The 20,325-nt window shown below is 36.0% G+C and overlaps 1 protein-coding gene across 8 annotated transcripts in view; it reads right to left on the bottom strand.

Annotated features, from left to right (window-relative positions):
- The window catches only part of TASP1 (taspase 1), an 83,497-nt gene that overhangs the window by 2,270 nt on the left and 60,902 nt on the right, over positions 1-20,325 (bottom strand). For 3 of the 8 annotated variants that reach the window (XM_038176952.2, XM_038176953.2, XM_038176951.2), the window contains exons 12-13: positions 12,847-12,957; positions 9,604-9,677 (exon numbers count right to left, since the gene is read on the bottom strand). The exons of 2 other annotated variants lie outside the window; for them this stretch is intronic. In XM_038176952.2, the coding sequence (XP_038032880.1) occupies positions 9,604-9,677; positions 12,847-12,957 (185 nt within the window). The remainder of the gene's footprint in view (positions 1-9,603; positions 9,678-12,846; positions 12,958-20,325) is intronic. 3 more of the 8 variants (XR_005264513.2, XM_038176958.2, XM_038176954.2) reach the window with 3 other exon arrangements.

Raw genomic sequence — 20,325 nt, 5'->3', positions numbered from 1 at the left:
TGGTACATCTTGTTAGTGATGGGCAAAAGTATTCACCTATTAAAAGATACTTTGATTTATTCTTAAAAGTAATGACGACAGTCTTTTTTTCCTGTGCATGTTTTTGGACTGTGGAAACTGCTTCTATTTCCATTTACACTGTTGATTTTGAGCTACAGCAGAGTCATTTTCAGATATATTGATGTCTTTCATATAGAGCCAAGGGCTAAACCAGTGTGTATCCAAAGCAGCAAAGAGTCAGCAGCATGTTTCTACAGACTTTGCTGTTTCCAGGTTTCAGAGCTGCTGAGTGGATTCCGGTAAAACACTACAAAGAGCCTTAGTGGAAGTCTAAAATGCAGTGGCACTGATAACAGCATTTCCCTGGGCTTGAGGCAGAAAGTGGCATCAGCTAGAGCTACTCCCTAGCCACCCCTCCCACCAAAGCAGAAAAACTTCATTCCCCTCGCGAGTAACACCTTTCATCAAGTGATTCGTTAAAGCCCAAACAACTTATTGCTTAAACAATTATCAAATGACTCTTACTATGATATCAAGCTCTCAACAATGAAATTGCTGGCATGAGAAATTACAGCTTCCTTTAGGTGCAGCCAACTACATCTTTATGTTTTTGTGTGTACATTATCCCATTTAAAAGACTGAAGTGCTGCAAAATGTATAACTCGCAGTGAGGCAATGGGCTGCCAGGGGTTGGACTAGATGACCTTTAAGGATTCCTTCCAAACTATTCCATGGTTCTATGATGTAAAAGTTCCCTAAGAGTAACTTCCACCAATTCAACGGGAAGTTTTTTGAGGCTGTAACCACAATTCATTGCATCACAGAGACTTTTTGTATTTCAGAAGCAGCTTATTTCAATTCCTTTCTTGATAAGGGTATCCTCGTGTCTGCTCTTAGGTGGTCTTGTTTTCAGTTAAATTACAGAATGAGATTTAATTAAAAACATTTAAACGTTTTCATTTTACTGCTAAAACTTTGATCTCTGGCCTTCCTGCTTGATATATGAACATCTTCCTACTTTCTGAACAATTTTGGTTATGACCGTGATTTACCACTTCAAGAAGAAAAGATTCCTTTCAAATCTCTTAGTTTCCCCCAAATGTTATTGACAATTTTTTTTAAGAGGCTATTTCCTAAGTTTAAAAGGAGAGAGAGACAGAGAGAGACAGAGAGAGACAGAGAGAGAAAGATGAAAAAAAAGAAAAAAGGGTATTTTTGATTTCAAGAGCAAAAGATCCGAGACATTTTTCCAGGTCTGTGAAGTTTTGTGACTGAACAGTGGGATAGGAGGACAGTGTACAAACAACGTTGTTGGAAGGGCACTGTACCAATCTTTCCTCAGTGGAAGAATGCCTCTGAGATACTAAAGTGAGATACTAAGATCAAAGCAAACCTGTGGGCCAGTCTAAATCAAGCATCATTTGTAAATGAGAATATTTACACAGTGATCAGTCAGATTTATAAGCAGACCATAGCAACACACCAATAAAAAGCTTGGAGGCCTGAAGATGATGCCAAAAGACATAAGGACTTATAACGAAAATGTAAGAAGTATTAGCACTATCATGATTATTATGAATCTTATAATCATTTTTTTTCCTTACAAATATAACTGACTTTATTTGTTTAAATTAGATTTCTCACTGAAATTATGAATTAATCTTTTGCACAGGCTTGATTTAACCCACAACCCAAAGTTAAATGCCTAGCATGCACTTACATAACTGCAGGAGCAAAATGTGAGACTTCATTGAATCCGCCTGGAATTTACAGATCATGCTACTCAAAAGTTAGCTGAGTATAATATCCTAGTAAGATCTTGAGCAAGGGAAGGAAAAAAGACCAAGAGAGGATAAACAGATATTTAATATCTGTCAATACATCATCAAGTAGCTATGCTAAAATAGCTGTCCAAAACACATTTCCTATTAAAAAAAAAAAAAAACACCACATTTTGTATACAAAGAAGAACAAGTTTTCCATAAAAAAGGAGAAAACCAAAACAACAAAAAACAACACTACCTACCAGCACACGTACATTTCCATTTACAGAAACACCCAAACCACATATTAACAAAACCTTTCTTAAATCCTTTACTTGACTCCTGTTTATTTGCACTTTGTACAACGAAGCAAATAAAGATGCTGCCTTACACTGACTACTGCTTCTTACTTCCACCAATGTCTGCCTTAGGTAGAACAAAATCCACACAGATATGAGAGTATTTAAAATATGTTTACTAATAAGTAATATCAAAGGGTAGTATTGCCATATCGGGACAACCTCAGATAAACTCCCAAGTGATTTCTTACAACTCTATCTCCCTTGTTCCTAGCCATAAGAATGAATTCTAGTAAATAAAAAGAAACATCAAAGAATGTTTAAGATTTTCAAAATGCAACCACAGAACTTATTTGTACTGTTTGCTACATTTTTATGCCTCAACATCGTATTTTATATTAAGTCCAGAGTGTACAGTGTATTGGATTTAGATTGAAAAATATATAAAAACCAAAAACACTGGAAAGCTTTTAATTTTTTAAATTTGAATAGTCCATCAGCTTTAAAAATTGAATGAACCTACGTCTAGGGGAAACTGCACCTGGGAATATACAAATAGGAAAAGAAAAAAAAAAAAAAAAGGAATTAATCCTCCACTAAGCTTCACAGAAGTTTCTCCTTGAGGAAACAGTATGCTAAGGAAAGGTAAGTCAAGAATGACAGGGGTATGCAGATCTTTAGTTCTATAAATAGAAATTTTACTGTCCCTGAGAATATTTTGAGTTTCTTTGTTTTCCTAGCAAAAAGTGAGGTTGGTGACACCTAGTAGAAACACAGATTCTGACAGAATGGACTAAGAAACCACATCATCTGTGATACAGATCTTTGTCTGTAGCTTAGGGGGGGAAATACTCATGCCCACTATTAAAAATGAAAATAAACAAATGTTAGATGAAGTACCTGATTTTGCTGTTTTCCCCCCACCTATACAGCACAACCAAGCTAACCAGCCTTCAGACACTGGTTCTTGCTCTGTGTGTACTTGTCATCAAAAACATAACAAAACAAAAATTAATCCCTCTTTCCCTCCTAACTAAACCAAAGCCAAGGAGCAACTAACTCCGACAACCCCAGACACAGTCAAAACTTACTGTCTCTCAGTCCCTTTTGATCTGCACTGGAAAGCTTCCCACTGCCCTGCAAGTCCAAAACTAATTGGTCACCCTGCCCTGGAACAAGTGTTAACTGCAACAGGGATTTCATCTTTTCATCAAAAACATTTGAGTTTTTTGTCGTTGTTGTTGTTACATATTTTTAGTATATTTTTTGAATACTAAAAGTTGTGCCAAGACTTTCTTTACTTCATGTCTCTCAGATAAAGTTTCTGAAACAACTTAGGGCCAACTAATATCAAAAACTTATTTTTTTTTAGTCTTTAAAGAGCTAGTCTCCTCCTTTTATTCACATAAAAGTAGGAGTTTGTCACAACAGCTTCATTTTTTTCATTAAAAGCGTAGATACAGTGTAGAATTAATATAATGCCTAAGCCAAAAGACAGACAGCACTGCATGAGAAAATTGAAGTCAATCAAATACTGCCAAGAGAACAGAGCACAACTACCAGATGGCAGCACATTCAGTTCTTAAGCAAGTCAAGGGAGTACTTCATGTGTTTAGCCTTCTTATTACATGCTCAGGATGTGCTTTGGACAGAATAATGTATAAAACAAACTTTTTCCATTCATTACACTACTGAGATGAAATATAATGAAACAGAGACTGAGGACATCATGTACTTAATTAAATTGCTTTCTACCACCTTACTCCTTAAACAAAAGGAGTACCAAACCCATATATCTGTTAGAAACTCAGAATTACTCAGATGTCTACAAGCTTTCTAGCTGGGTATGCACTTCCACCATGAAAACCATCTGCACCCACTCTTGATCTCTTCTCTAGGCAGTAATAGCCCATTCTGGTGGCAACAGCCATCCTCTGCTGCTCCATCTCCTGAGAGGATGCCCTGAAAAACACTGGCACCTGCTGCTATCACAATATCCCACACACAGCTCTCTCTTGGCAGAAAAAAAAATAATGGGGGGGGTGTGCTCCAGAAGGACTGTCCCTGTGGGCAAGACAGTCATACTGATGGCGTGCTTCTGGCTCTCAGGCACCCGTTGTAATGGTCCTACACACAGGTTTCTTAGGATGCTAACAGTTTTCCAAGCTCAAATTCATTCTGTGGGTTAAATACATTAATATACACAATTGGTGCATCTAAAAAGTTTAGTATAATGCATTAGAAACAAATGAAATTTTCACAAAGATGAAAACTAAAGTATTTTAAACTCTTCGTATCATTCATACACGTTTCATCTAAAGCTATGTACCAACCCATCATCTGTTCAGCTCACCTCTCCAGACAATTGTACAGGTATTTAGAATACTGCCATACATGTACATGTATATTTTAAGACATGATCTTTACTATTCTGAATTGCAGGTGCTAAGTCAGGTCATTATATTTATATTTGCATACCTGGATACATAATCTCCTCTGCTCTGCGATATAACAGCCAAATCTGAGGAAAGTTCCAGAACTTCTGGCTTTATGTAAGAACTCAACCCAATAAATTGAACTTATCTTCCCATCTCAAAGTCCATAATTTCCGTGAAGCTCTGTAAGCCAAATATTTTAACTGGTATCTCAGCACTGAAGGTTATTTCCAACAAGTATAAATACCTTATTTTTATGAGAGAACTGGATGCTCTACTGTATGCAGAGTTATTTTCAAGTAAAAGTTTCTGAATGATTCCCTAGTCCCCAGACAAGAGTGCAGATTAAAGAAAAAAAAAAAAAGGATAACAGTGACATATACTTTTCCTGTCTCATGAAGTTAAAAGACTGTCTCTGTAGCCTGAAATGAATGACTAAATTATTTGCCTTAGTATTTCTGTTAACTAAACAGGTTTGTTAAATTTTTCCACTAATTTTCAAATTAATATTTGGATTCTTCCAAGATGTATTTCTTCACCCAATGAGCACTGGATAGCTGCCCTTCTCCTCACAAAAGGCTTTCACAAACCTTTTTTGTCATTAATATTAATTTAACACCATAGAGGGAAGTAATTTTTGCTAAATTTTACAGTGTTAGCAAAGTCAAATAAATCTGATTATAATGCTTAATCTCAACAAGAAGATTGAATTGGAAATGGTCTCCCCATCCACTATGTTTCTTCATACTGGAACATGAAATTAGCTGTCAAAGATAAAGTTTCTGTTTACATATTACAACCACATTTGGTGTAGACTTCAGTTGCTGCTAATGTGTGTTTCCAAACACAGCAACACACAACACTCTCCTCTACGGTTCCCCCCATTTTGCAAAGCAACTTGAATTTGGTTCATTAGAAAATGGAAAGAATGGCATACATAGTTTTGCAACATTAAAACCTGCTACAACATACAGCTTACTAATTCATGAACTGAATATGTGCCAAAGAAAGATTTAAATTGGCAACTGAATCTGGACTACATTCAATATTACAGCTAGATTTTTAGAAACTAGTTGTCTAGCTCATCTAGCTATTAGAAATACTGAAATGTAAAAAGTTGAACTACAACAATATCTCAAAAGCATTGCAGTATTTGCAATAATTGCAGAAGTAAGTGACAATTTTACATAGATCACATATTAACTCATCATATCCCTACTAAGAACCATACTGAGCTGACAAATTATTTCAAATACTTATGGATAACATAGCACCAGAATTGCATATTATTGGTATTGAGATTGGAATTTTCACTTGAAAGAAAGCACCTGGTCTCGAAACACTACTGAAAACACAGTGAGGAAGTCCCTATTTTCAAGCAAAAATATCATCCACCACCAACTGCTCTAAATCACTAAGATAATATAAGAAATTTGGGGTATCCAGGAAAAAAAGAAGTCCTGTGGCACATGCCACCCACTTCTACTTTGTGGGCACAAAATGCTGTGGGCCCCATGTGTGCAAATACACTGCAGACCCTGCCAGGGCTACAAGGACTCCTGTTTGATTATGCAAAAATATACGGTGTTATATCAAAGAAATACTGCCTGCCCAAAACCAGAATCTTCAAGAGATGCAGTTTATATGTGTGCTTATGTTGCTAGCAAATGTTGTATTGTCACTTGAGACTGAAAAACTTATCCTTTGCAGCGTTCTAGGATCAAAGCAGACAAAGAATAAGATACAAAGACTGCAGCAGCTTAGAGGAGTCAAGTAATTTGTAATTATCCACAAACCTCCTTTCCTTCCTGTTCTCCATTTACATCTCAAATGCAGTGGCAACTGCTAAAATAGAATATATCCATCACTTAAGCTCAATGAAGCTGAGAGTCCCTGCCTAAGTTGTAGCAATAGGTGGTATAGGTTAGTTCCAAGAAGTATACTTTAAAAAGTCAAAGTTTGTTTCCTTCCACATCCAGTGTCTGACAAACAATGGGGCTGAATGATTATGAAGCTGCTAGTGCTGAGAGGGATGACAAAACAGAGTACAATGTTGAACCAGCAAGGATGTGCTTTGATGAGCTACTTGCGGCAGTGATGTAAGGGTTCCAGGGACCAGAAGGAGGTCAGATGCAGCTACTCTGCAGGTAGCAAAGATGACATTACTGCTGTTGTCAGTGCTGGAGGAGCTGAAATACTTTCACTCTGAGGGAGAGCTAAAGTCAACTAACAGAGGACACAACCAGAGATGAGTGCATCAGCAGTCAGGTGTGAACTTAGCTCACCTGGCAAGCCTTCACACTATTGTTAAATTTCAACCAAATTTTAAACCAGCGTTTCATCAGGAAGCAATGACTTCTCCAGAAAACTGGTTTCCAACAAAAAGGACCGGACACCTTTCCGCAAAGCATGCTTTAAATCGAACAAGTATTAGTCAGTGCAAAACTGTTCTACAGATCTTGCAGGCTCAGCCACTTCATGCATTCAGGCTGGCACGTGAGCATACAAGCAGTCTTGTTTGGAGGTGAGCGGCTGGCTGCAGAGCCCAGCCGTTCCTAAATCGGAAGGAAATAAACTCCTGTTGCAAGGCTGCCTCCAGATCAGTACTTGGAGAGCTCACAGCGCTAAAAGCCAGAGGCACCAGCAGGTCAGGACGTACAAAACGTTTCAAGCCTCTGATCCCGCTTTCCTGCCTCACTTTTCTTTTAGGGACTTGTTGATAGTTAACTGGTTGAGTATGTTTCTGCCTCTCAAGTGTACCAGTTTCTGTAGGTGAGCTGGTATCCAGCTGGTCAGAGTGCAGTGTCTTGCCTTGTAAGAAAGGCCTCTGCTACCTCTTAGCATCAAATTCACAATGACCATTTTCTAGATACTATTATGAAACACATTAGCCTCCAATGCACAAAGAAACACACCAAGACTATACAGCAGGACCTTTTTTTTCTTAAGTACATAGCCAGTTATATAATTATGATTCTGATAGTAGTCTAATTCATAACACTAGACACTTAAAAACCTTCTCACTTTCTAAAAGCCTTGCTGTGACAATATCTGCTTTCATGTTCATTAAATTGAAACAGCCCAAAATCAGCCACTGTGACAATCCCTTGGTTTAAGAATAAAACTTGAGTCCTAAACTGATGAAAGAAACAAGAACTGAAGCTCTTTCCCCCCCTAGATAAACAGGAAAGCAACATGCTTCCCTACAAGCTGCAGCCTGATGATTTTGTTATGGTACTCATAAACAAGTGATATTTTATACTTTTATGAATTCTTCTACCCTTATTTTTTTAATGGCAAGCACTCAAAATGAACTGTTCCAAAACAGTTATTCTATTAAAGAAAATAAAAAAGATTTATTTTTTTTTTAAACTTACAATACATTGTGTTCTATTTCAAGCCCGGTTTTCCATCTATAACTTAGCCCTAGTTGTAGCAGAATAAAATTCCAGCTTTTATGACAGAAGACTCTTTTTGATCAATAGAAGTCAGCAGCAAAAGCATTTGTGGTTTTTCTCTGGAAAGCATTTGTGGCCACAGACTCAAAGGAGGAAGAAAGGGAGGGGGATTAACTCTTCAATGAAGGTCAAAAACATAATTTAAAAGTGAACCAAGAGGAGCAGCTGTGTCTGTCAGCGCAATCAAGATTACCAGCTGGAGAATTTACCAGCAGTATGAAAACAATGCACACCAGATGTCAAATGTTGCAACTGTGAGTAGGAAAACATCTATGGGCATGGCACTGTCATGCTAGTACTCATTACCAGACAGATTTCATATTTAGCATTTATTCATTAATTAGACAGACACTACCAGGAAGAAACAGTATTTCCTTGGACACAGCTTTGGAGCATTATAATGTAAGCAAGAAGCAGGTGTGCACACTGTAATAATTTAATACTGTGCATTCTAGAAATCCTCCTTCCTTCACTGTGAACTCCATACCGTGACTTCTGCATTAACCGATGAATACTAGCACATCCACAGCTGAGCTTGAATGAGCTTTACTTAGTTCAGTCTGAGCTTTTAGTTCGAGTTTAGATTCTTTTCCAAGAAAATCTAAAATATATATTAAGAAAACAAGTAAAAACATGTCCGGTTCCATACGCAGATGGAAGGAACTTGACATATGCTATGAAAGAGAGTACTTTAACACCTCTACCAGCATTACCTTCACCAGCTTTTTATCTCCTTCTCCTTCTAGGGCATTTTTGTATTTTTTTTTTCTATACATTTTTCTCCTCAAAGTAACACATCTGTTCCCAATGCTACAACCAGCATGTTACACCACTTTTGGTGTGTAAAATTATCTGATGTCAATTTCCTTCTTTTGTATTTTTTTTTATATATTTCTCTCACAAATGAAATACAGCTTCCTTCCCCCGCACGCCTCCCCATTCCCCCTCCCCCCCCAAAAAAAAGACAGAGAAAGATTTTGTTTTTATAGTCCTCTCCCTCCATCACAGTAGCTGCCTTCTCCCTTCAGTACTGTATTTGCCTAAGCATAGGTGGCTCTCATCCTTCTTGGTTAACCTCTACTATTTGACATTAAAGACTTTCCTAGTTCCCATTGCTAAACTCAGTTTTAATATATTATTTCTCTCATTCAAAAAAAAAAAAAGTAAATAGTCCCCAAGAAACTGAAAACACGGATGTTAACATCCAGATTGTATATAACAGAGGCTGTTCTAGGAACTAGCTCCAAGGTTGTTTTATATCCTCTCCCTTCTTCTTTGATGATGTTGCAATTCTGTTATCTGAAGGAAGAAACACCCACAGAAAAACAGTGTACCGCCCTAGATAAAGAGTGTAACTGAATGAAGCTGGATAAAATTATTCAAATACAATTACCGACAGCAGAAGGAATGACAATATGTTTGTGACACCTTTTCCTGACATAATACATATGTTAGCATAGGTTTCTTAACTGCTGCAATTAAGGAAGGGGAATCGGAAAGGCCCGATCAATAAATACATTTAATTTCTTCTGCACCTGTTACTTTTTCCCTTCTCTTCAAGATAGAATTTTTATGTATTTTGTTATTTAAATTCTCCTTAACTTCTGCACCCATTCTACTGTATTACAACCTATTCCTCATGGCTTACCTTAGCTTTGCCATCCTGTGCAGACATATATCCTACACACATGCTCTCTGTTGTATGGCTCCACAGAAATTCCACTATAAAGGAAAATGCAAGAAGTCATAAAAATGCATTTTTAAAAAAATATAAGATGTAATTTAACAAGACTGGAATCTTGAGAAAAAAAAACTTAGCTTAAAATAAAGACTGAGAAAGGAGAAAGAAATGAACAGGGTCTTACAAAACTCGAAGAATAAAAACTACTTACCAGAATAATTTAATCTCAAAAGAAACAGCTACCAACCAAACAAGATTTTCCTGTCCTATTTGTAGCCACACACTGCAGAACTAATACCCAGGATGAGAAAGTTACTTCAACAATAAGAAGCCTCCAAGATGAGAAATATAAAAGTTGTGAATGAAGTTAAAAGATACGATTAACTTCTAAAGCAGAGGCTGGTTCCACCCATAAAGTAGAAGCAGATATAAACTGCATTTGCTTGCCTTGAACTCAGTCACAAGCCCTCTACAACAGTGTAAGCTCAGATGGTGTACAAGGATTCTGTAGAATTGTAAGACTATCCAAAAATAACCTGTATCAAGCATTTTTTCACAGAAATTAGCATAAATACATGCAAACACCAAGGGGTAAACAGAGATTTGTGGTACAGTGGATACAGGAAAGCATGCAGAATTAGTAAACTCTGCAAGACAGAACTGAAGACATACAAAGATGCCTGGTGAAAGAGAAATAATCCTGCAGAAGCAGCAGGAGAGACGTTGGATGGAACCAGAATAATCCTGCACAATAAGCAAGAAAGATGCCTCGCAAACGCAGAGCAAGACCTGATCCTGAAAGTATACCGAATGATATCAAGAGCAGATACTATCACCCCTTCGCTTTGGGGAGAGAGTAAGGAGCATGAAACACCAAAGGTAAGAGAAGAAAGAAGAGAAGAAATCAGCCTGTTTTGTTCTTGGCCTCCACATCAATGCACTTTCAAATCTGATCAAAATCAAATCAAATCAAATCAAATCAAATCACCTTGGCCTCCAGCACTAGCTATATGCAGCATCAGCTCCGTGGTACCATGTACTCACAGCTAATGTAGAATACAAACGTTACAAACAGTTCTGCGTTTGTAGCAATAGTGATTTCGAAAACTAAACTCTGGTAACGTGTACCCTTACAGCATGTTAATCAAGCAATGTGTTGTTCTGAAATTTAAAAGTGGTCTGATTTATCAGTCTTAAACAGCCCTGTGCAGTGATCTTTAATTCCCTGATGCATACACGCACTCCTACAAAGTTCAGACAAAGAACACATTATTCGTATTAGTTCTCATCTAACGGAGTTCTATAAATTGCCACCAAGTATTTTTCTTGCTTTATTCACAGACATTTTTCTTTCCTGTCATGAAGTCCATAATTTGGATGAGGGAAAGAGTTGTTAATCAGAATTTAGGGTATATACTGTAAGGAGTTAAAAATCGCACTGAAATAAAAATTTTTCTTTTGGATTACAAGAGTAGTCTTACAAGAATTAAATATGATACCATGAAAAGCTTTTTTCACGTATTTTATTACTGAAAGACTTTCACATACTGTAAAAAGCATGATTAAATGATTTTTAAAGCTCCTTCGTTGCTATTCCTCACGGTCCTTTAATATGATTGACGAAGGTCATAGCATGCCGAGCATGCTTATCCTTTGAACCATTTTTCCTTGCATAGCAATTAACCCTCAGCAGAAGATCAAAGTTTGGACAATCCCAGCAGACTGGAAGATTCTGACAGATGTGCAGATATCACCATAAAAGAAAAATGAACTTCATTTAGGTATGCGATTTGCTCCCCTGTACTAGATTTGTGACTGATATTGCCAAAGGCTAGCCAAAACCTTGCAGTGACACATATTCAGTGCAATGTAACTGCGTTTGATGACGCCTACCCCTCCCTAACACCCTAATGGTTCAACAGCCAATAAAAGCATTTTTTTTTCAGACAAAATTTATTTTATCTTTTAATTTTGAGAAGTTGAGTAACAGTTCAGGTCAAATACCTTCAAAATACTTCTTTGCCTTTGATAACTCTAGGCATTTTTATTTTATTTTTTTTTAAGAATTTTTTTCCTTCTACATTGTCCACCAAAAATACCATATACTAGCATGCAATGTGATTATTGCTAACTAATAAAAGTAATGGAACTACAATAAAAATCCTAAATTACATACTTGCTCTGAGGACATTTTCAACTATTTAATAAATCACTTTCTTGCAAATTGTTTCAATAGTTTCAAAAATATAAAAAGATCATCCCTGTAATAGAGACAAACGATTTTTTTATTCTATACACCAAACTGTTCAGTATCACACAACTTAACTTCAGTCCAAACAACACATATGCTACACATGCTCAATTACAGATTAACTCAACATATATTATAAGGCAGAAAATTTCTGCACTGAAGAAAAAACATGTTTAGAATAAACTGTGCTGCAAGAAACTTATTTCAGTGGAAAGAAAAAGAACAATCAAGTCTTTATTTACAATCATGGGGAATTTTCTTTGTAAATTTTTGAGGAAAATCTTCTTTAATAGGAACATGTTTTCTTACATGTAAGTCAAATACTAAATAAATAGAAAACATTACTCTCATTTCCATACATAAGAAATTCATGGCTAAGCTGATCTTATTTGTTCTTGTTTAATCAGACTTGTATTTTCATTTTCTTAACTCCTTTTTAGTGGTAGAATTTATGTGCTGGGATACTTTCCACTAGATCAATAATGTCACAATTATTCCATTCTTAAATTTAAAAATTGTAAATCAAACTTGCAACATTCTTTCTATTTTTAGCAACTCCATGTCCTGCTTCAGGAGTCAGCATGAGACCATCTTGGCTTTCAAATAGTTGAAATACAATAGTAGGATAATTGTTAAATGCTATTTAATAGTCTTCTTCAAAAAGACACGCTATTCAAGTAATAACTCCAAAAATATAACATTAAAAAGCTATTTTCTGGGGAGTGATACAATCAGGCTCAAGTTGAGTGACAAAGTAGTACTCAGTATCTCGTGTACACGAAGTCTTGTAACACAAACCAGCAAGGCATAATACAAGAATAACGTTGAATTAACACACACATTACCTTTTGTAACTGTATTAACTTGTGGCTTTTAAACTATGGCAAACAATAATTTTTATTTCAGCTATTACCTTGAGTTAGCACCAACCTAAAGTAAAAATGAGTAAAATTTCTTACCTAGTAAAGTTGGCTTTTCCTGTGACGATTCAGTCTCTGCTGAACACCTGCAAGACCGAAGAACTATCACACCTCCAAGTACACCATCTTCATTGGCTAGAAAAGGTGAGCCTGGGCAAAATTGTTGTGGAGAATTATTTGCAGTAGGATTAGTTTCTTGGATATTTTGTTATTTGACGTTCCTCTTTAATTTTATCAGTAAGGGTTGAAAACACTGTCAGGTCATACAGTGCTTTTACAAAAGCATCAGTTTAATTTTTCTAGCATTTCTAATGAGTAGCTTTCTAAAAAGATTTGATGGTTCATGAAAGCTTGGTCTTGTACTGGATTAATGGCAAAGATAACACTGAAAATTCCCATGGCGGTTTTAAAATGGAAGCTTGAAAATTCATTATTCAAACCAGAACGGAAAACACCAGACTCAAGCAAGAGAAAAGTACTTAAAGCATAAGTAGTGATTAACTATGCTCACCACTTCCCAAGCACTTTACACCCTTTCTTATCTTTGGAAGGAAATAACCCAAAACTCCAAAACTCTGAATTAGAAAAACTTTCTATGCCACTACCTTCTTGTGCTTCTGCTTTTTTTTTTTTTTTTTTTCTTACCTATAAGCAATAGATATCTAAACATCTCAAACTTGAAATTTAGAACACAGTGTGATATTATCATGAGTCACAAGTTTTCATTACATTAATAGCAGATCAAATACTACTCACAGAAGAGAAGACAGCAAAAGATGGTCAGCCTAAGTCATGGAACACTCCAACTTCAGACTGTTCTATAAGACCTAGTAAGCCTCCCTGAAGCCCCCTGCCAAAACTGACATTAGATAAACTGCATGAACATTGTTCTTCAGGCAAATCAATATAATATGGATCACAATTTTTCACTGTATTTTGCCGTTGCACAGACAGCTGAAGAGCAAAGAAACTTTTTTTGCATAGGAAAAAATAGTGATTCAACAGTCTGAGATACACTTAGCAGAACTAGAAATTAAGCTCAGCTGTTGAGCTTTTGAAACCTATTAATTTTGATGAATATCTCCGAAACTTGTTTAATTTCTCTATTCCTATTCTCTTTATCCTCTTTCGTTTATAATTCTCAGTGGTATTATTCATTAATGATCTTTAGAAATATATTTGTGACAGCAAATTGTAGGCTTTTAAGGTGTCGCTGTCAAAACCACAGACGCTCCCCGAGGTCCTCACCCGTAGCAGGCAAAGACACAAACAAGGTTTCACGTCTCAAAAGTTATGTCTGGGAAGTTGACTGCTTGTCAACGACCAAAAGTCCTTCTCTCAGATTCTAGTGAACATACAGACACTACGATTCGTTTCTTACATGCTTTGTGTGTCTTCAGTACCATTCCAGATTCAAACTACAATTCTCAAAAACAGTTACTAGCACTTTGAATTTTGCTTTATATATTCAAACTTCTGTTTTTTTTAAATAACTTGTGGAGAAATACAGTGATTCCAAGAAAATGAATCATGGCACAATTTACCAGTAATCAAAAAGGCAAAAAAGAACTACACTGAATAAATAAAAATTGGAAATTACATTTGAGTACAAAACCATTTGTTCTTGGAGCAAAGAAGATATAATAAAGAAAAATTGAGTGTCAAGATAAAAAAAAAAATAATCATGTCTCGTCTCAATATTTAGTTCCCTCTGTAGTGTAATTAATATAAAGATGGCCACATAAGTAAAAAATCAAGCCAATCTGGGTCACTTTTAGAATGTATTCATTCTTCCCAATTTAAAGCACTTTGTAGAAAGACATGATCAAGCTGCTATAGATGGTGTTTCTTGCTGTTTTACAGATATTAGCAGAAAAGCCAAAAAATCTCCTACTTTTTAAAGTGGCTTTTCTATTGTTAATTTAAGACATATGCTAGAAAAAAAACTTCTATCGGAAGCTGGAAAACTTTTAAAGTTAGCTGAATCAAGTCTAAGTATTCTTTTTTTGGTTATTAATTTGAAATGAGATTCCTATAGTTTTAAATGTGAAAAGAATGGCATGATTTATATACAATTTAAAATGCCTTGAGCCATAAAATTAACCAAGTTCTTGCACTTAAGCCCAAGTAGACCATAGTCACACATTTGTAATAAATTGCAATTTAAACTTGAATATACAATTGCAACAAGTATTTCATATATTTCTTTTCAATTATTTTCTTTTACATGAATTAGTATACTACGGTAATGTACAGACACTGTAAAAGGCTTTGCTGGCCACAAGAACTTCAGAGCAAATCTACTCATCAGCCCCCTTCAATTTGCCCACAGCTATTCCTATGATTCTAATTACTCCATTAATGCAAATTGTCAAAAACAATATGAACCAACTTCAAGCTTTTCTGTAGGGAAAACTTTAAGTCTTACCACATTCATTCTCAAGAGGAGAAGCCTTATTCGGAAGTGATACAAGATGGTCATTACAACAGATGTCCAAATTGCAGGAAGATAACAAAAGTACCATGCTTAATAAACAGGTACGTCTAATCTGACCCAACACTATGAGAATTATTGCTATGTGCTATGGCATTGCTTGTCAACTGCAGCCACATCGCTGTGAACCAGGAATGCAGCCAATCATACTATAATAGATAATAAAACAGGAAAACACGGTTGACTAAAATACAAGACTTAAGAAGTTGTGAAGAGTTTTACCATTCAAATCAAAATCTTTTGTTCTACAATTTCCAAGACATCAAATGTATTTTATATTTTACATACTTTCATTGCATTAACCAAATGCTGGTTAAGTATGTGTTTTGATTTCTTCAAGTAAATGAAGCAGATAAGCAATTTTCTTCATAGGAGATGTGTCCTTTAATCTTTACTTAAGAAAATTGTCTACTTCAAATATAATGTCCTAACCTGAACTTGGGTTGCAGACCTAAACTTATACTCAATTGCTTAAGTTATTTAGGCTATAAGGCATGCTATGGTCAAAGTCATTGCAACTAGAAGGTTTTTTGTTTGTTTGTTTGTTTTGTTTTCCCTAAGCTGTGTTAATTTATTTTCTTCAGTGGAGTGCAGAATGAGAAAAGTACTCAAAGCATGTGTTTTATGATTTTTTTTAAAACAGGATTTAAAAATAATTTGGAACTGGAGCTTTAAGCACACGAGACAAATATGTAGGCCTACAATTTCATCCAGAGAAATGCTCTACCTATACATGCAGAACTACAGTCATGAAAATCCCAGCTCTGCAAGTGCATATCTCCTTTTTTACTTTATACATTTTCCCTGTCGTACTGCCTTAAATATATAAACAAGTGTTTCTCCAAACCAACTTACATCCTTCAGTGACTATCTACCATGGAAGCTTCATTACCAGTTCACAAGATTCAAAAGCTATGAATTCCATGCTAAACACTCAACATTTATAAAATTAAATGTATTAATTTAGCATTTTCTGAAGCAAACTGCCACTCTATTGTCATTTCAGATATTTTTAAAAAAGGATTAATTCAATAGCTGTGTGTGAGATAAAAGTGTGATCAAGTACAGTTTTAACTTTAGTTCTCATAAAAACACATCAGATGAGCAGGAAGGTGGCTTGTTTAAGAATAGCAAAATTGGAGCAAAGACACAAGTTGGCTACTGCAGTGAACAGCATGCCAAGAGACCAGGTCTTCCTGCACTAACTTGGTAAGGAGTAAACAAAACCATAGTACTGGGTTGGTACAGAGATGAGTAAAAGTCACTGGCTTAGAGTGACCAGTCATCGGCAATTTGAACACAGTATTAAAACAGGGAATGTTTTAAAAGTTTGTGCTGTGCAAAGCAAAGAAGATGGGAAGCATTATCTTCTTCCCACAGATGGAGACACACTATTACTTCTCCAGCAGTGCACAAAATCTAAGATAACCCCAGAACCTACAGGCTATCCTCATTTGCAGCACGTTGACCAATATACTACTGCACAACAATGAAAATGAGATTACATTGATTTTCTTGTTGCAGCTAGCCATCATACAGAGCTGTAGCAATAGAAATTGAGCCAAAACAGAGTTTCAAATCAATAAATTACTGCGATTTAGTGTTTTCAGATGAGTTACTGAAAACTTCTCTCTCCTCTCTCTTTTCTTTAAGCATAAACCAGAGCCAATTTCTATTCTTCAACACCATTTTATGATAAACTGCAGACCGAACATCCTTCTGGAAATAAGAAAAAACATCTGAAACAAGAACACAACCCTTCTTCTCACCTCCAAACACAAATAATAAACGAAGACACAAACACATAGTCACTTGTAAAACCATCACGATGGTTCACAATCTCCCCACACACACCACTTCTGCTGGAGGTTGCCTTCCACAGAGTCATCAGAAATGAATTGTGCGACTGCTCCTTCATCCATTCCAACTGATTTCATCCGCAACTTCAGCTAAACCATCTCAGTGCAAAACCAGCAACAATACAGAATGCACCTCCAATTTACTCTATTAAGTTGTGGGGAATCAGCTTCTAAAAAGTGGCAGTAAAATCAGTTGCCTATAGTAATATTACATCTTTCTACACAACAATAAGTTCAGTGAGACTGTTACTCCTCCCTTAAAATCAGTCTCTAAGCCAAATAAAATGCATACCAAACAGTACGTTCTTTAAAACAGAGAATGCATTATTTTCCAATTAGAGCATTTGTTTTGAAAGAATTCAAATATATTTAATATTTTTTAAAACAAAGATTTTTCTGGATGGGCACACGTTTTACTGGGGATTGCACTAAAGGGTGTACTTTAACACAGCCGTACAGGGCAAATGACTAGGTCTAATTAAGCAAGATTCTAGACAGCTGAATGATGTGCATCCATTAATGAGTTTCTGAATACACTGGCACAAAAATAGCATTGTACTTTATTTGTAAATAGAAAAATAGTATTATATTTTATTTCTAAATAGAACCCATGCAATGTTCACATAAAGCGATTTGATTATTCTCAAAAATACTATGACTTCAAACATTAGGAACATATTTCATTAATTCAGTTCTAAAAATCACTCTGTTAAAAGCCAAGCCATTGAGAAAAAGAAAGAATAGTGCAGACATAAAAACAACACTATAGGTAATGGTATTTTTCATATACATTGTATTAAATTATATTTAAGTAAAAAGAGAATATTTGCAAATAAAGAACTTCAATACATATTAAAGCCATAAAGGTTTCATATTAGAAGAAAAAAGTAATCTGGCTCCCAGGCTTCTACATCATTTTGCTCTCTCCGTACTCTTAAAAGAGTGATAGATCTTGCTATAAAACTAAAAATTCTGTAAAAATAAAATAAAACATGCCCACTAGTCAATTCTTGTTTTTTTATTGCAATCAAGTGTAATTGCTGTCTTTGATCTAATAGCTTGCTAATGACAAAGCTATAAAAACCCAGGGCTTTTAACAATACCAGTTTAAGTCTCATGAAACTCATTGTTCCTTCCCATTTACACTAGCATAACATGGAAGAACTTGGTAAGAAAAATCCAAAGCAAAACTGGAAGTACAGTGTCAACTAATAATGTTAGCGCTGACTTGCCACACCAGAGAGAAGGTGTAGAAAACCAAACAAAGAACATCCCTCGATATTTTGGGTTTAAATCTCACCTCCCCCGATCAGAAGATTGTCTTACAAAACGTGTTTCCCTCTTTCAAAGCTCAACTAGTCTGTTCATGCTATTTAACAGATGGAAAGCATTACCAAGTTTTTATTTATATATTTTGTACCTTATTAATCTGCAATAACGGTCTCTTTAAAATAAGCAAACAGATCTTCACAGCAGCTCCACCATTCACTGATCCCTTCAAGTTCTGCAAGAACAACCATAGCTGAACACCGAGACCCATTTCAGCCTCCAACAGGGACAGAGCACAGAGATTTCACAAGTGTTAAATACTGGCCTCAACATTCAGCGTTGTTCTGGAGGAACTACAGCTATAAATAAAGGACATTTTTTCTTCTACGTCTCCTGTAAATTAATCTGCTCCCAAGATGAAGAGGACTTACTCCAAAGCATACGATCAATATGAGCATTTCTGATCCCGTGCTTTTTTCCCCATTTGTAGCTACTGGACAGATCCAGTCTAGCACAGATCTTCTTAACAGTAGAAGAAGTGTTTTATTTACACTTTACCAGCTGAAGGACTAGCCAGCTGTTCATCAGATGTCTGACATTCATACTCTTACACAGCAGAGAAACCATTACCAGCTTGACTGTTTACATCAGCTTTCAAAGCCTTCAGAACTTTGGTCTAAAAGCTGGCCGTGGCGCGGGGTAACAAATTAAGCGCCACAGCATCCCCCAGCTAAACACTTCTGCATCTTGTGCTATAACGTGAGTGAAATTCAGATTTTCTCAGGCCAACAGTCCATAGTTCACCTACGGCACTGCACTTTGTCAGCATTTGTACAGCACGCCTTTAAAACAAAGCTGTTCACCACTCTGCTTCTGCTATGTATCATACTAACCTTCAAGCTAACAATTTAAATAAACATTAGAGGAATACTTTAGCACTAAATGAAACCTGCTTTTAATTTCATGCGCTATTATTTGTACAATGTTTAAGCACAAGCTGTTTGAAAGCAGAGATTTTCATATTTTATGATAAGTAAGTTGTTTAAAACTTCTGTTTGGAATTTTTAAAGAAGCTGCAAGGAAAAAGGACCTGTACCTTCACACTTCACAAGTAAAAGTTTTAGAAATTAAATAACTGAGGATACAACTGTCCGAAAAAATCTCAATTGATAAATTGAAAAAATCTCCTTGATAAGGAGAAGCGCAACCTGGGCCTGGACAAACCCTTGTGTAACATCACTGTGTCATGTTAGTTTTTTAGGTGTTTTTTTATTGTTTGTTTTTGTACAGAGAGAGGTAGGACAGAGAGAGACCTGTCCTACTATCCCATACAAACTTCTGAAATCTCAAACTTGCAGTGGATGAAACATTTTACACGAAACTTCAGGATCACTTCATTCTCTTCTCAGCATCGTGGAGAAGGCATAATAACGCTTCCATAGCATGCTTCCTCTGCTATCAAACCCCAAGGGATACTACAAAGCTTAGAGTGATGCAGCATCTCAGTATATAGCAAAAATAACCCTGTGTAACAACAGTCACTGGCAACTGTGGCATGAGGCTTTTTTCCACCAACAAGTACAGCTCATCATGGAGAAATTTATGCTCTGTGATTTGTAACTGTCCAAACTCCTTCCCCAAGAGAGGTATTCAGCAAAAAAATTCTAAAAGATAAAGTTATCATTCTGTTAAAACCTTTTTGCAGACATTGCTCATTTATGGATGGAAGTACAGCTTAAAGATTCAAGAACAGATGAACACTTTTCTGCTAAGGAAAGAACAAATATCAGATTCCACCTATGTCTTTCAGCTCGTTATTTTCTAATAGTTTATAAGAAACTTTGAAGCAGAATTCGTAACACTGCCATTGTTAAAAGCCTGGATTTCCCGCCAGTG

Source organism: Anas platyrhynchos, chromosome 3, assembly GCF_047663525.1.
Source record: "Anas platyrhynchos isolate ZD024472 breed Pekin duck chromosome 3, IASCAAS_PekinDuck_T2T, whole genome shotgun sequence".
NCBI lineage: Eukaryota > Metazoa > Chordata > Aves > Anseriformes > Anatidae > Anas > Anas platyrhynchos.
This window is presented reverse-complemented; position numbering and strand designations above follow the sequence as displayed.